Source organism: Mustela lutreola, chromosome 7 (genome assembly GCF_030435805.1).
Source record: "Mustela lutreola isolate mMusLut2 chromosome 7, mMusLut2.pri, whole genome shotgun sequence".
In the NCBI taxonomy this organism is placed as follows: domain Eukaryota; kingdom Metazoa; phylum Chordata; class Mammalia; order Carnivora; family Mustelidae; genus Mustela; species Mustela lutreola.
Window position 1 is genome coordinate 77736703 of NC_081296.1, and position 17831 is coordinate 77754533.

The 17831-nt window shown below is 38.3% G+C and overlaps 1 protein-coding gene across 6 annotated transcripts in view; it reads right to left on the reverse strand.

The window, feature by feature from the left end:
* Positions 1-7098: 7098 nt before the first annotated feature.
* ATOSA (atos homolog A) overlaps positions 7099-17831 on the reverse strand; it is a 99107-nt gene continuing 88374 nt past the window's right edge. For 4 of the 6 annotated variants that reach the window (XM_059181587.1, XM_059181588.1, XM_059181586.1 and 1 more), the window contains 3 exons: positions 13418-13486; positions 10945-11144; positions 7099-7684 (listed from right to left, as the gene is read on the reverse strand). In XM_059181587.1, coding sequence (XP_059037570.1) covers positions 7531-7684; positions 10945-11144; positions 13418-13486 — 423 coding nt within the window. In that variant the 3' untranslated portion in view covers positions 7099-7530. Of the gene's footprint in view, positions 7685-10944; positions 11145-13322; positions 13487-17831 lie in introns of those variants that run through there. The other 2 variants (XM_059181589.1, XR_009355579.1) reach the window with 2 other exon arrangements.

Consider the following 17831-nt stretch of genomic DNA (forward strand, 5'->3'; position numbering starts at 1 on the left):
TCCTGCTCAGAGAAGCCGCATCAGGGCAGGGACCTCGTCCATAGTTGCTCATATTTTACTCCCAGAGCCCAGCATGTCCTAGATGTTCAATAAATATCTAATGAAGGAATTAAAATTCCATTTATTTGTCTACTCCCGGGAGTCCACTCCCACAACTTTATGGAAACCCCTGGCACCAAACTCATCCATGACTTTCTTTTTTTTTTTAAGATTTTATTTATTTATTTATTTGACAGAGAGAGATCACAAGTAGGCAGAGAGAGAGAGAGAAGGAAGCAGGCTCCCCGCTGAGCAGAGAGCCCGATGCGGGACTCGATCCCAGGACCCTGAGATCACGACCTGAGCCGAAGGCAGCGGCTTAACCCACTGAGCCACCCAGGCGCCCCCATCCATGACTCTCTTAATTACCGTATCCGTTGACTTTAACTTTAATCCTCATTCTAATTGACATCTGAATAGCTACCGGCAATACTATACAGGGTCCTTTCTCTGAAGTGTCTCTCAGAAACCTGGAAATTAGGTTGCCGTCCAAGAGTTAAACTGGTAGACTGCAACAGATGATGAATGCAATTCTGCGCGAGTTTGGAAACTATCAAAACGTTCAGCCAGAGTTTCCTAGGAAGAATTTCACTCTGGGAGAATTGCACTGGGATTGCAACCAGAGAAACAAAATCTTATACTGCAGTTTTTTGGAGAAAAGAAGGAAGATGTTTGTCAGGCAAGCAAGTACTTAGAATACAAGAGTTCAAGAGGCCAGCTCTTTGAGGAAGATATCGTTTGAGAGTGTTTTGAGCTGGGCCAACTGAGAAACTTCTTAAGATCAACTCTTGGTTCTCTTTCCATAATTGCAAAGTAACTTACTGAAAATTTGCCTTTTTTTCCTACAGAGCTATAGGAAGAAAGGATAATGCACTAGTTAAGCTAAGTGAAACATCCAACAGTTGTATTTTCATTAATAAATTAGCATTCTGGAATATATTTTGTATCAATGTATTTGTGAGCTTGAGTTAAAATCTGAGACCACTATGTAAAAAAAAAAATCAGTATGTGTGATCTTGGATAAAGAGATTCTCTTTCTGAAAGATAGTGACACACACATGAGGGCAAGTTTGAATTTCTGGGAGGCAGACTTTGGTCAATGGAAAATTTACAAAGGTCAGTGCCACATTGTGGAGACCCGAGAAGCCATCCTTCCCCAGCTATCACTCTTCGGCATCCTTAACCATGTACCTTAATGTTTAAAATCACACTCTGATCAACAATGACCTCTAAGATACTTCTCTGGCCATTCCTTCTTAATCTCCTTTGTTGAGTCTCTACCTTTCTAACAATTCTGTCTTTGGATCCCCTTCTTTTTCAAGTTTTACACTCTCCAGATCACTTCTAATTCATAGATTTAGGTGCTATCTATATATTCCAGGCCAGGGCTGTCCAATAGAACTTTCTATGATGGAAATAACTCTGTATCTCTGCTAACCAATACAATTGTCACTAGTCAGGAGCACCTGGGTGTTTCAGTTGGTTGAGCCTCCAACTCTTGATCTCAGCTCCGATCTTGATCTCATGGTCTTGAGTTCAAGCCCTGTGTTGGGCTCCATGCTGGGCATAGAGCATACATTAAAAACAAAAACAAAAAACAAAAAACAAGGATCAGGGCCACCTGGGTGGCTCAGGAGGTTAAGTTGTCTGACTCCCTTTTTTGTTTGTTTGTTTACAAACAAACAAACAGTGCTGCGCATTGTGCAGAATGAGAGGCAGAGGGAGAAGCAGACTCTCCAATGAGCAGGGAGCCCCAGGCAGGGCTTAAGCCCTGGATGGACTCAGTCCTGGGACTCTGGGATCATGACCTGAGCTGAAGGCAGATGCTTAATTGAATGTGCCACCCAGGTGCCCCAAGTGTTCAGTTCTTCATTTCTGCTCAGCTCATGATGCCTACTTAAGATTCTCTCTCCCTCTGCCACTACCCCCATCTAAAAAATACCAAAAAAGACCCCACAAAAAAACAATGACTCTAATTTGACTACCAATCATTTGAGATGTGACTAGTGCAACTGAGAAACTGAATTTTGAATTTTATTTAATTTTAATTAAATTAGCCACAGGGACTAGAATCACTGAGAAACCCTATTAACAGATTTTCGTTAGGTATGCGGCAAGGTTCAAGTATTTTTGTTTAATCAAAGCTCCCCCTGGTGATTCTGATCCACACATGCACAAGACTTTTCAGGCTTGAAACTTGGTAAGTGTATAAAAGCTTCAAAAAGATCAGTGGTCTTTTAGAGGTGTAGGTGCCCTAGCTCAAGAGTTTGTAGGAGTACAGGAGATAATGTCCCACCCCAACCATTCCTCAAGCAGCTGAAAGAGGAAATCCACCTGCACCATTGCTGATATTGTAGCAAGTATCAAGAACAGAATACATTTTTCCCCCTGGAGTAGCTTTTCACATTTGTATTGTCCACCAGGGAAGGAGCCTTCTCCATGCCACCAGAGGTGCTCACAATTTCTTCAGCCATTCCAAGCTAGAGACCTGGGTGTGTCAGGTATGTCCCCATCATCTCAGAGGGGCACTGGATAGTTGTAGGGTGTGGCCTGGTTGATCATGGTGTTGTTTTTGGTGAAGGGGCTGAGGGTGGACAGAATTGTAGTGTGCCCCCCTGCCATGGTGAAGGACGCAACCAGCACTTGGCCCCCTGATCCAAGCATCATTGAGGAAGACTGAGTCTCCTGGCCATCTTAGTTGCAGTGGCAGCGGCACCGGCTTACTTTTTTAAAAGATTTTATCTTTAAGTAATCTCTATACCCAATGTGGGGCTCAAACTCACAACCCCAATTTCAAGAGTTGCACACTCCACCGATAGAGCCAGCCAGGCACCCCAAGAACAGAATACATTTATGAAAGGAAGATAGAGGAAGAGTCTGGAAGATCAACTCAGGAAGCCAAGTGAGATAAAGAAAGCCAAAACCCTGAATATAAATGGTGACTTCTGTGAGCTAAGCCCAGGGAACAAACATTACCTGAGTAAGGTCAGTTAACTGTAAAGAGAGAGCAGTTTCAAAAACTTCAGTGTCAGAAATGGAACCTAGAAACTGGTGGATGCCACTTCTCTAAGGACTAAGATGACAGTTCTTTGTATGAATTAAAAGTACAAACAGGAAAATTTTGAATGAGTTGAAAAGAATGATGAACGGTGGGATCTGGAAGAGACACCACAAACTTTAAACCTTTAAAATTTCTTAAAATGAGGTGCCTGGGTGGCTCAGTCGTTTGGGTATCTGACTCTTGATTTTGGGGTTGTGGGATTGAGCCCCACATTGGACTCTCCGCTGCTCACTCGGCATGGAGGCTGCTTGAGATTCTCTCTTTCCCTTTCCCTCTACTCCTTCAACTCCCCAACCTGCTCTCTCTCAAAAATAAAATCTCTTAAAATATTTACCACAATGTGTACCTAAAATTTCCCTCAACTTTATTTGCATGCTTTCTGACTGTATACTAAGTTGAATGGCCTCTGAGTAGCTTTAGGACACTTCTCCCTAAAGTCCTTTTTTATAAAAGATTTTATTTATTTGACAGAGAGAGACAGCAACAGAAGGAACACAAGCAGGGGGAGTGGGAGATGGAGAAGCAGGCTTCCTGCCGATTGGGAAGCCCAATGCAGAGCTCGATCCCAGGACCCTAATATCATGACCTGAGCCAAAGGGAGATGCTTAATGACTGAGCCACCCAGGAATCCCAAATCATTTTTTTTTTTTTTAAGTCTTTTTTCCCCAAATGATCAATAGGCATTGCCTTATATATCTCACTCATCACACACAACTTACACACTTTATTGCCAAGGATATTGATGAAAGTGTATTTTATTTTATTTTTTTTAAGATTTTATCTGTGACAGAGATCACAAGTAGGCAGAGAGGCAGGCAGAGAGAGAGAGAGAGAGAGAAAGAGGAGGAAGCAGGCTCCCCGCTGAGCAGAGAGCCCAATTCGGGGCTTGATCCGAGGACCCTGGGATCATGACCCAAGTCGAAGGCAGAGGCCCTAACCCACTGAGCCACCCAAGGTACCCTGATGAATGTATGTTTTATGCCAGACTGTAATTTTTAGTGGAAAGAGAATGAAGAAAGAGGCAAAATTCCAGAGTAGTAGAACGGAAAATACAAGCTTTAACTCAGATTTGAATCCTGAGTCTTCTAACAGTGAGACCTTGGGCAAGCTCTTCAAGCTTCCTTTTCTTTCATTATAGAATAGATTTATACTCTCTGCAGTATGGCTTTAAGTATTAAATAACATATAAATTGTTTACATTGACTGGTACATTCACAGTAGGCATTCATATGTTCTCTTCCTCCTCCGAGGGTCCAAGTTTAAAATACATATCTCACAAACTACTACAATAAAAATTTTGAGAGAGGATATCTTTCTCATAGATAATCCATGATAGAGTAGAATGGGCCAATTCCAATGCATATATAATTTTAGGAATTGAGAATGAATTCCTACCATGATGAAAAGCCTTCTTCCCATCTAGACTGACACTGTATTTCTAGGTCTAGTAGACCACAAGGAGTGTCAAATATCAAGATTTCACAGTGACCACCTCTATAAAGTTATAGCTGAAAGGGTGAACAGAGAAAGGGACTTATATAGTTATTTTACATAATTAAGTAATGTGAAAAAAATCTGATAATGAACATGTATTGCATCAATCTTTTAAGTTTGAAAAAGAGTCACTGCTTCATTCACAAAACTAATTAGCAAAGAGTAGGAATCCTTAGAATGAAGCCTTGGAAGAGAAAGGTTTTCCTTTTGTTCTGGAAACGACAAAGTTCTGGTGGGGGAAAATTGCAGGAGGGAATCTTTTTATTTTTTATTTATTTTTTAAAGATTTTTATTTGAGAGAGAGAAGTTGGGGATGGGGGTAGGAGTGGAATGGGAAAGTGTCAGAGGGAGAGGAAGAAGCAGGAAAGTGTGGTCAAGTCTCGGCTTGTGACAGAAGGGTGGGGAAAACAACTAATATGTTAGACATAGTGCCAGGGCAAGTGAGAGCAGACAGGTGCTGGGTGACCATATCTCAATTGGAAAAAACAATGTAGGCATAAGAGGCCCTAAAAAGAGGGACAAAATTTCAGTACAATTCCCTTGCACAAACTTGCAGCAAGAGCACAGGATGCACCTATGTTTCAGTCATCTTAAAATTTTCTTTAAAATGCCCATAAAAGGGGAACCCGAGTGACTCAGCTGATCAAGCATCTGCCTTTGGCTCGGGTCATGATCCCAGGGTCCTGGGATTGAGCCCCACATGGGGCTCCCTTCTCAGCGGGGAGTCTGCTTCTCCCTCTGTTCTTCCCTTCGTATACGTGCGCGCATGCGCACACACACGCGCACACACACTCTCTCTCTCTCAAATAAATCTTACAAAAGGAAAAAAATGCCCAGAAACATGGAAAACCATGTTATTAGAAATAATTCTAGAAAGGTTACAGTGAGGTATCCACGTAAAAAGACACCTGCATACAACATACATCACTAATTTTTGGATTACTAGAGAGGTCAAAGAAACAATAATAATTTTTAAAAAGGTATTTTGATAGTTTGAATGCTTGATGTTTTTTCCAGGTTTTATATAGAATTACCAATATTTACTTAGGCCAATGTGTAAGAAATCAAGATACATATATTAGAATATTGATTCCAACAATCAGATGACAGAATATAAGCAGGCATATTATCAATATTCTCACCCCATTTTCTCGATCACACAGATCCAGAAAAAGTTTAGAGAATTCCTGGAGTCAGTCCTATTAGATAATATTAGAGCTGGGACTACAGTCCAAATGTTCTGGGTCCTAATTCCATGTTGCTTCCATGGTCTGAAAATTAAGAATAAATCTTCACAAATTTGTGCCATTGACAACTTTTTTTTTTTAAAGCTTTATGGAATACCCATAGACTTTTTTCTTAGCTGGTATTTTATTTTAAAGATTTATTTGAAAGTGAGTGAGCATGTGCACGCATGTGTGGGAGGAGAGGCAGAGGGAGAGAATCTTCAGACTCCCTGTGCTGAGCACAGGGCCCAATGAGGGGCTCAATCTCTCAACCCATGAGATGCTGACCTAAGCCACATGAAATCATGGAAACCAATAGGCAGATGCTTAACCAACTGAGCCACCCAGGTGCCCTGTTGGTATTTTATGTGTGCCTTGTTATCTGATCTCCTATTGTCCACTGTCAGTGCACAAACATCTAAAACCACTTTTCTAAGGGGGATGAAAGGAGGGCTTTTGCTGCACTCAGCCAAGTTCCCTTGCTTAGGAGTTTTCCTACTGCCAAATGCCTTCCTTCCATTGTGACCCTGAGCAAGAAAGTGATAAATTTGGGGCGCCTGGGTGGTTCAGTCAGTTAAGCATCTGCCTTTGGCTCGGGCCATGATCTCCATGTCCTGGGACTGAGCAATATTGGGCTTCCTGCTCAGCAGGGGGTCTGCCCCCCCCCTTCCTCCCTGCTTATTCTCTCTCCAAAATAAATAAATAAAAACTTTTTAAAAAGTGGTAAATTTCCTTGGGGAAGAAGCTCAAGACAACTTCCCTCTCCTCTCATCTGCAATAAAGCTAGAATGGAAACTGTCTGATGGCTACCAGAAATCACTCAATCACATGAATGTCTCATCTAAAAATAAAAGCCAAATACACATTTCTTTGTTTTTTGCGTATATTTACAATATAAATACTAATTTACTTTCAAAGTACATATTCTTTTTAACAATTTGCAAAAGTTATCTAGCATGGGACAGCAATTTAATGTAAAGCCTCTGCAGTAGTAATTAAGGAAAAATAGAACTGTTTTAGGGATAAGGAGTTCTAGAAGGAGTATCAATGGGCGTAATGATTTGAACTTGCAAAGGGAATGTGAAGCAGCTTAGTCCACGTTGCACTGCCAAAACAGCATGTTAAAGGACTACAGCAACCTGGATGGGGTGAAAACTAGAGCTGGGAGATATAAAAAGTACACATGCTTGCATAGTGCGTTAATCTTAAAGAAGCTCAACATTTCATTCTCATTTTCAATAAATTAAATGAATAGTACTTAAAACACATCACACAAAATTAAAGATTTGTGCATATATTTTGGATTTCAACATTAATGTCAAAAATACATAGTATGATTTTACATAGGATTTGTGCTACATTAGAACACTAGAGACAAACATCACTTGAGTATTAAGGAAAACATTAAATATTAAATAACTGAGAAATAAAATGTGTCAACACTAATCTAACTGGATGGGGGGGGTGGTTTGCTATTGCAACACGTCCAATGAAGTGGTTTCAACAGTACAAAAAGGCTTATTAGGACATGAGTGTTTCCAGTCTACTTGGAATATGTGGATCTCATTCCAGGAATCCTTTAATAAAAACTGGTCCAGGATAACAGGAGAGGATCCACTCTCCTGGTTGTTAATTGGTACACTCCGTTCTACACTAATTTTTACTTTCCAACTTGGGTACTGAGCGAATACTTTAAATTGTCACTCCTTATCAACATCTTGGTGAAAACTGAGGGTTTGTTGGCGATTCAGTGTAAGATTTGAGTTCATACGCAGCACCACTATCAACTTCCATTGACTTTCTTGAGAACAGGAGCCGTACATCTCTATGGAGGTAGATCTTTCCAGATTTAGAACTCTGGAACCTATACAGACAAGCAAACAGAAAGATGCAACATTGTAGGCACTGAGTTTTTAAAACAAACAAACTTGAGGATTTGAATTTTGAAAGCAGGAAGAATTAGTCTTGCTACAATATTAAGAATGACTCTTTAACAAGATATTTATTTAGCCTCCTATTGCCGAAGTTTGTGCTGCTAGTTCCTAGTTAAGTGTTTCCCCCTTATTATTCACTACCTGAACAATCGACACTCCCTTTCCTCCTCATATGATCAGAGGCGCTTCTTTCTGTAAAGCTTGTTTCCCATACCATCTTACTTTCATCCCTGACACCGTAACACATGCACCTTCCCTCACCTACAGTGTCAAGTTTCAATCACACTACAATTAGTCAATCACACTACATTTGGGCTCTGCAGTTCTAGCATCTTCTAGTCACATCCATTTCACATAACTTGCCCTCTCCCAATTTTGAGTACATTAAAAAGGATTCCAAACTTGAAAAGTCACAACAGAAAATAATCAAGTATAGCGGAATTATTGCTATCATTAGTAATGGCTAGTAGCTAAATAAAGCCTAAACATCATTAAAAAGACAAAAGTTTGTAGTGAAATGAAAGTGGTATCACAACTGTGTATGGAACTGTGACGATACCCTGCTAGTATCTATGACATAATACAGGGGCTGGAGTCTTTTGTCCTAAAAACTTGTCTGGAAGCTAGTCAAGCATACAAACATACTCTTTATTGCTAATCTCTCTCATTTTCCCTTTGCATAGGAGAAATACTCTATGGGTTTCTGAATTTTACTCCTAAATTAGCTGAAACATCTGGTGGTCAGTTCTATGTGAGCCAAATGTCAGCTTACTCTTCCATTCTGCCTGAAGTTTTTTTTACCTTTTTAATCTGAAGGAGCAAACTGAGACCTTTAGCAAGTAGAACATACTCATACATAAGTGGTATACTTCCCAAAGAAGTTTCTTTACAGCATTTAAAGTATCTGATCACTATGTGGGGATTATAAAGGCTGGGGTGGTTTATCTTAGTGAATATTGCTTATGTAGCGCTATGGTGGTGAAACTTCAGAAGAAATGGTATCAAATGGAAGTGTAGAGAGTTGAATCTTATCTAGATTGGGCTGAGAGCTATTCTTACAGTCTGCTATTTCATACCATTTCTCTTTTTAAAGTCTTCCAAGTCTGTTTTCAGATTTTTATTCCACAATCTATATAACACTTCCCATCAGGCTCATAACAGGTAGTGTAGAGCTGGGTTTAAAAACATGGAGCCAGAGGCACCTGGGTGGCTCAGTGGGTTGAGCTTCTGCCTTCAGCTTGGGTCATGATCTTAGGGTCCTGGGATCAAACCCCACATCGGGCTCTCTGCTCAGGAGGGAGCCTGCTTCCCTCTCTCTTTTTCTCTGCCTGCCTCTCTGGCTACTGGTGATCTCTGTCTGTCAAATAAATAAAATCTTAAAAGAAAAAAACAACACAGGGGCTCCTGGGTGGCTCTGTGGGTTAAGCCTCTGCCTTCGGCTCAAGTCATGATCCCAGGGTCCTGGGACCGAGCCCTGTATCGGGCTCTCTGCTCAGCAGGGAGTCTGCTTCTTCCTCTCTCTCTGCCTGTAACTCTGCCTACTTGTGATCTCTGTCAAATAAGTAAATAAAAATCTTAAAAAAAGAAAAACCACACCCCACCCCCCCAAACAAACACTGAGCCAGTTTAACATGTCCCCAGGATTCAGAACACCAGGCAGAAGACCCCAAGGCAAAAGTACCAATTAAGCAGTACTAGACTTTTTCAAGTATGAGACTTGAGTGGACAACTCTTTATTCATTCTAGACCACCACAAGGTAGATCTATTGAAAGATAGCTGGTGGTCCCCATCAGTAGCAGATTAAAGGTCTTCTGCCTGGGCCCTGGATGAGAGGTGCCTCCTTCTCAGGAATAGCAACTTTTGGAGCAAGGGAGTTAGGCTAAAATGATTTAGTCTCACTGATATGACTGAGAACTTACTATGAACAACATCAGAAAATTACTAACAACAGAGCTATAACCAAAAGGTTATTCAGGGGCAACTGGGTGGCTCAGTCAGTTAAGCATCTGCCTTTGGCTCGGGTCATGATTCCAGGGTCCTGGGATCCAGCCCCATGTTGGGCTCTCTGCTAAGAGAGCTTCTCCCTCTCCCTCTGCTTACTGCTCTCCCTGCTTGTGCTATCAAACAAATAAAATCTTGGGGCGGGGGGAAGGCTATTCAGCTATTAACCAATAGATTTGCTCATTGCCTGAGAGCTACACTAGGATTTAAGGGCAGAAAACCTAGTCCCAGAATACTGGCAACTTGGACCTCAACGACAAACAGCTTCTCACAACCTAGTGCTGTGACCTGGGTAGCAAAAGTCAGAGGAAAAGGTTATTTCTGATGGAATTACTAGAATATAAACTCTTTGAGAACAGAGATTTTCACACTGTTGTTTTCCCGGTGCCCAGGAGCATCCCTGACACACAAATACTTGTTAAATGAATGAATGAAAGTTAAAAACATTCCCTGCCCAATACAGTAGCCACTAACCACATGTAGCTACTGAGCACCTAAAATGTGGCTACTTCACATTGAGTTGTACTGTTCCTATAAATCTCTATTTAATTTCAAACATTTACAATAAAAGGATGTAAAAATACCTCATTCATAATTTTTTTAAAAGATTTTATTTATTTATCCGACAGAGAGAGAGATCACAAGCAGGCAGAGAGGCAGGCAGAGAGAAGGAAGCAGGCTCCCCACTGAGCAGAGAGCCTGATTCGGGGCTTGCTCCCAGGACCCTGAGATCATGACCTTAATGAAGGCAGAGACAACCCACTGAGCCACCCAGACGCCCCTATGTGGATTATATATTCAGATTTTAACACTTGGATATGAGTTAAATAAAATATATTCATCTTTCCTCTCTCTCACTACTTTTTTTTAATGTGGCCACTAGAAATATAGAGCTGCATATGCAGTTCATATAATAATTCTATTGGTTTCAAAATGTGTTTCACTGCCCCAGATAGGTGAGCATTTTTTTGATATAAAATATTTTACATTACATTGCTATAAATGAAAACTCTCCTAATTCAACAAGTAACAATGACTGCAGGAAGATATGCTATGTTTTTTCTGCATCTTAGCATATGAAAAGTCTCCAAATTAAGCAAATTCCAAAGGATACTGGTCTAGTCCAAGTGACAACAATTTTGAAGTTCTTCTTTAGTAACATACTTTCATATATATTTGAAACATTACCTCAGATGTATGAGGTAGCGTAATAACCGTTCTTCTGCATGTCGGATGTTTTCTTTATTAACAGTTCTCTTCATTTCTTGTTTAACAGGTACAGAAAAAGTTCTTTGTCGAAGGAATGTCTGATGATTGGCTGGCATATCTCGTAAGTCATATATCACAACAAACATCTTCACCACAGTCTTATTAGGATTAAATAAGGTCTGAAGAAACAACATAAAAATTATTCTTTAAAAAGTGGTTTGTTGATTTGATGCAAAATGATTGTGCCAATAATAAAATAGTTTTTTTATAAGTTAATCCCAGTGGATATAATTCAGTTTTGGGAACTAAAGTTAATAACACCTTAAAAGTTTATGACGTGATATTCAATTTTTTAAAAAAGTTTCAATTTTTATTTCCCAATAATACAAAATCCTGTAACAAATCAAAATTTTTAGCCACAAATTTCATATAAGGTAATACATAGCTTTTACTCTTTGTTCAGATTTTAAGAAATGCTTCCACTAAAGTAAGCAAAATACACCCTTACTGAATTAAAACATTCCAGTTCACTTATTTCAAACATTAGCTTTATTAAAGTGTGTCAACTGCGAAATACTCAGAATATTAATTTCCTTACATTTTTAATAGTGAGTAAATAGAAAAATTTAAAAATAGCTGGGTAAAGCTAGACTTTTTGGTATATTAGGTACATATAGTTATATAAAATTAAAAATGTGTTCTCAAAAAAGAGAAATTCCCTTATTTGGAAATTTTTCTGAGTTTAGAAAATAAAGTTCATTATTATTAGTTACAAAGTAGGATGAATAATACTTCATGTTCTTACAGTTGGATTCATTGCAAAAACTGTAGTGACACTAAACTTTTAAAAAATCACCAATACCATAATAGACCAAAATACGTATCCTTAGTGAAGACTGAATTAAATTCAACTGATACATGGCTATTAATAATTGAAGGAATATTATTTTTTTTAAGTACTAATTTTTAAACAAGATCCCAAGCTGCTGATCTGACTTTAACCAAATTACCAACACATCAATAGGTAACTTGGTGCCCATGCTTTCAGAAGCTCATCCGTGGCACTGGACATCACTCACTGAATCAAAATGAGAAATATATCAATATTATGATCCAACTTTTGAAATCTAGTGAGTCTTAAGATTAAGGCTAATACATTCAAGAACCACAACAACTAGCAATCCAGGAGTTCAAACCATGTTTATACATAATTAAACTATATAAGGAATGAAAGACATGCCTAAGTTTCAGATTTAAAATTAATCATTTTAAAAGTTGGCTGTTATCAAACAAGAGGTATGAATATGCTGCCTCTGGGTCATTATTATGACAACTGATAGCTAGCTTTCCAGTGACCTACTCTGTCACACGAACTACGTAGCCAGAGGTGAGAGAACAAGAAGATTATCACTCATTTAAATTCAAGAAATGCATTTAACATAGAAGTATTACTTTAATATGCAGTGATTCTTTCTTGGTAAAATTTATATATGTGTATATACTGCATTATATGCATACATAAGTATTACATAGTACTGTGTTTCATCCCTGTGAGACAGGAAATAAATGTACAGAGCCCTTGCTGTATTTGAACAATGGTGATGAGTAAAAGTGGTCTGGTGATCACAATGAGGCCAAAAGACATCAATAAGAAGGCTTATTGAATTAGACCAGATCTTGAGTGTAAGGAACTTAGCTAGGTATTTTTTTCCTCTTTAAATTTCAGCTCTATTGAGTTATAACCAACAAATATCAATTAGATTCTTTTTAGTCTACAAGCTCCAGCTTTGGAAAAAGACTTCTGGGCCTGCAGGATTATCCTGGGTCTGACTTGGAGATGAATTCAATCACAAACTGACCTTGGTAACAAATAAGTCTTCTGAGAATGCAAGACCAATGATGAATGACTGCTCTGGGCTAGAGGAATTTTCCTGAGCCAAAACAAGACCAACACCTAGACTAAAAGAGAGGGTGCCTTCTCTGCACTCATATCTGTCAGACTACATTTCTACTTTTAATAACCATCTTAGGTTAACTTTGAAATTATTACACTAGGGATCATATAATTTTATTTTCCAAGGTTTCCTGCCAAAGCATTACTAATAGTTAAGGTCTTCTTTGAAATAGGTCAATCTCAGTCTGGCTAATTATATTAAATAGAAGGCACTAGTAATGTTAGTTCTAATTACACTGAAAATAGCTCTATTCAAGTTATGTAAACTGGTGTATACTATTTTTCTAAAGCATTCACCTTCATTAGATTATTTATGCTTTCCTTTTATGAAGGTCCCCACATGGCCATTCCTGGGGCAGAGCAGGGAAACTCCAAAGAAAGCTGCAGCCCCACTGTTACTTACCAAAGTTGTTGCAGCAGCAGTAGCAGGAGAAAGGGCTAAGTTCTATATGTATGTGAGAGAATGATTATTGCAATTGTAGGCTATAAAACACATACCACTTGTATTGTTCCTGAAGGAGGTACTCGATAACCCCTTTTACCAAGGGACTCTAAAGTAATCACACCCTTGAAATAAAAGAAGACAAATTGAGTACAAACTGATGCACATGTAAATAAAAGATGAAAAATAATAAACCATGTAATTACTAACATTTTAGAATTTGACTTGTATGTAAAAATATTCCCATCGATAGGTACATTCTGAGTATGGAACAGTGAGGGTCCAGAAAGGATTACTGTTCTTCCTGGAGATGTTACAATGATTAATATATAACATTACACTGCTTGAAATTTATATTAAGATATAAAAACCAGAAATAAGAAGCTCCTTGACTGAAAGGGAGATAAGGGAGAAAATGGGATTATTCCCTTGTTATCACATGGGAGGATGGAAATAAAGAAGCAATCCATTTACTGTTCTTTGGACATATAAGAAGTCAGGAAGGCAAACGGGTCTAAGTCTTAGCCAACAGTGAAGTTAATTCTTCAGCCGGTGAGTTAAATTAATATATGGATTTCTGACTACAGACCAGCATCATCAGACTCATCTGTAAACGTCTTAGAAATGTACAATTTATGATTCTCCCTAGACCTACCAAATCAAAGCTGTATTTTAAGATCCCCCAGATGATATCATATGTACATTAAAGTTTGAGAAGTACTACCATTCTATACTAAGTAGTTTTCTGAGAAGCATGTTCTAGTCACTACAGAAGCCCAAATGACAGGAAACAAGCATAAATTAAAACAAGGAAAGTTAGAATTGCACATGTGAAAGTTTCTAGATAGGCAAGATGACCAAATGACTACAGGTGGTTAATTGTGCTATTTAATTCTTAGATAGCTTTCAGAAAGGAAGGCTGATTCATTTAACTGGGGTAACAGTTTCAAGTAGTTAAATAGAATAATTGCATGTTCTACATTTCATATCCTAACATTTTATATTGTACATGCCAAAACATGTCAAACTTCAGTAGAAGTAAATATAAAACAGGACTGTCCCATCAAACATCTCTGTTATTTGTAAGGCAGACCAGGGTTGGAGGGTGAAAAAAAGCATGCAAACATAAAGAGGAGGGCCAGACTCTGCTATGTGAGTCAAGTGCCAACCTCAGACTATTAAATTAACACATTAATATTAGGAAATATTCCTGGAAATGGTCACTGAAAGGACATAGGTTGTTCTTGTCAATTCTGATTTACCACATGGTCATTTAAAGCATGAAAAACAGCCTATCAAAAAAAAAAAAAAAGCCTATCAAAAAAACTGCATTCCTAATTAAAGCAATAATGAAGCTTTAAACAATTTCTCTCTTAATATCTTGTTTATGTGAAAAAAAGCAATGGTATATAATGCCCCTCTTCTTCCTAGTTCCAGAAAAAGAAAGTAGAATATAACCAAATAATAGCTATCTTTATAATCACATTGCTATAGGCAACACATTACCATTTTCCTTGCTACCTTCCCCTAAATACATTTAAGAGAACTGGTGGGGCAAAAACTACCATAAAGACTGTATTTAGGGGCACCTGGGTGGGTCAGTTGGTTAAGCAAGTCCCTTCAGCTCAGGTCATGATCCTGGAGTCCCAGGATGGAGTCCCGTATCAGGCTCCCTGCTCAGCAGGGGAGTCTGCTTCTCCCTCTGACCCTCCTCCTTCTCACACACTCTCTCTCAAATAAATAAATAAAATCCTTAAAAAAAAAAAAAAAAGACTATATTTATTTCCTTTAGTAGCTTTATTCCTTTATTAACTTTAATAGCTTTCAGAACATGGTAACAGTAACTAAATCAATTTATAAAGACAGTATGTATATTTTTAAGACCTTAGAGTATATGCCAACAATTTACAACTATTTCTAAGCAATATAAGACTAATAGGGGCATTCATAAATTAGGAATTTTAGATAAAATTGGGAAACTATGTGGAATTTCATTAGTATTATTACTAATTTATTATTCGTTATATTTTAATAATTTCATTATTTTAGTTGGTCACCATATTAATGTATCTACCTATAAAAAATTATAGTGTTTAACATAAAGAAGAAAAATACATTTTTTTCTGGCATTATAGAATGGAATACGAAGGTTAAGGTAAACTAAGTTGGGTCAAAATCACACAAAAAAACTCAAATTACTCTGCTATAGAGACTATGCAATAAGTAAAACTAAAAGAAGTTTATCTTAATTTGGTGAATTACAAATACAAAAAATAATATATATGGTCCTGTTAATATGATGATAATTGAAGTCATACCATGAATTTACCACTGGCATACATTCCTTAGAACATTTTACCTGGTCCCACCATTCAATAGTTTCTAAACAGTGAAATATTGTTATGTAGCTGTTGGATAGCATTTTTACCACTGACGCTCAAATTGGAGAGAGATTATGTGGCTTTGAGCTAATCTGTGATTATTTAATGAAAAAAATCCTGTACCACTTCTATACCACAAAGACAGAATCTCCAGTCCTTGTGCCAAATTGTATGTTTATGAGTCATCTATGTTATTTGTGATGAGAGATCCCAAGGTGTCTCAGATCTGCTGGTCTGTGATATATACTTTCTTGTCAAAATGTGATCAATCTTTTGAAAATATACTAAACTACCAAAATGTAAATAAGAATCCCTGAAGAGGGCGCCTGGGTGGCTCAGTGGGTTAAGCCGCTGCCTTCGGCTCAGGTCATGATCTCAGGGTCCTGGGATCGAGTCCCACATCGGGCTCTCTGCTCAGCAGGGAGCCTGCTTCCTCCTCTCTCTCTCTGCCTACTTGTAATCTCTCTCTGTCAAATAAATAAATAAAATCTTTAAAAAAAATAAAAAATTAAAAAAAAAAAAAAGAATCCCTGAAGAAACAAGATTAATTTTATTTAGTAGGAAAGATTTGTGGTCTAAGATTTGAACTAGGTCATTTACAAAAGGAACCCATTCCTAATGAACAAAATAACCTAGAAAAAATTTAATTACATAATGGTAAGTTTACTGAAGAATATTATCAGAGAACAGCAAGTCAGGGATTCTGAAAGGACAGACTAAGCCAACTCAATAACCTGATTCATACTCTTTCCATATCAAAAGCTATAATCATTTGTGTGTACTTTCTGGAGACAAAGTGACAAAACCTTGTATCTCTTAATCCTATGTGTTTTAGATGTCAGCTAAAATCAAAGATTAATGCTGGTCTGTTTTTTAAAAGCAGAGTTCAAATTCTCTCTTGTTTGTAAATTTTACTCAAAGATATTTACTTGAGCTGATTTCCAGCCATTTGCTCTTTTATCTTGTTTCTAAGTCATTGTAACAGTCACTGGGGACTTGGTACATTATGACAGATTACAATATTGTAGACTTTACATTTCCATTCAGTATTAAACGTCAATAGAATATGTGAAACTGATGAGACTTGTTGATGGATACCTTTCATAGTTCTATTTTAATATTGTAAGCACTCCAGAATGATACATTTATTCTTTTTTTTAAAGATTTTTATTTATTTATTTGACAGAGAGAGATCACAAGTAGGCAGAGAGGCAGGCAGAGAGAGAGAGGAGGAAACAGGCTCCCTGCTAAGCAGAGAGCCCGATGCGGGACTCGATCCCAGGACCCTGAGATCATGACCTGAGCCAAAGGCAGCGGCTTAACCCGCTGAGCCACCCAGGTGCCCTGATACATTTATTCTGATACCAAACTTACATCAGTTGTACTTTCCATGTTACTGGTTATCCAAAATTAGCTGTTATTTTTTCTAAATTATACCGGAAAAGTAGATACATTTTTCCATGGTAAATGAATATCAGGTGGCTTTGTGATAATTGGGCAGGTCTATGAAGGAATGGGTCTTTGTTTTATTTTTTATTTTTTTAAAGGATTTTATTTATTTATTTGAGACAGAAAGATACAGAAAGAGAGAGAGCGATGAGCGAGCGAGCATGAGCAAAGGGAGATGCAGAAGGTGAGGGAGAAGCAGACTCCCTGCTGAGCCAGGAGCCTAATGTGGGGCTCCATCCCAGGATGCTAGGATCATGATCTGAGCCAAAGGCAGACGCTTAACCAACTGAGCCACCCAGGCACCCCTGGATCTTTGTTTTAGATCATAGTTACTGTTGTGCATCTTTATGACTATGGATCCATAATTGTAAATGTTATTGGGGAAAGAAAACCTGAATGAGCAGACACCACGATGTTGTTTTTAAATATAAGTATGAAACACTGGTCATGCTCTTAAATAAAATTTTCAGGGACATCTGGATGGCTCAGTCAGTTGAGCACCTGTTTTTGGCTCAGGTCACGGTCCCAGAGTCCTAGAATTGAGCCCAGTGTCAGGCTCCCTGTTCAGTGTAGAAGAGTCTGCTTCTCTCTCTCCTTCTGCTCTTCCCCCTGCTCATGCTCTCTTTCACTTGCTCTCTCT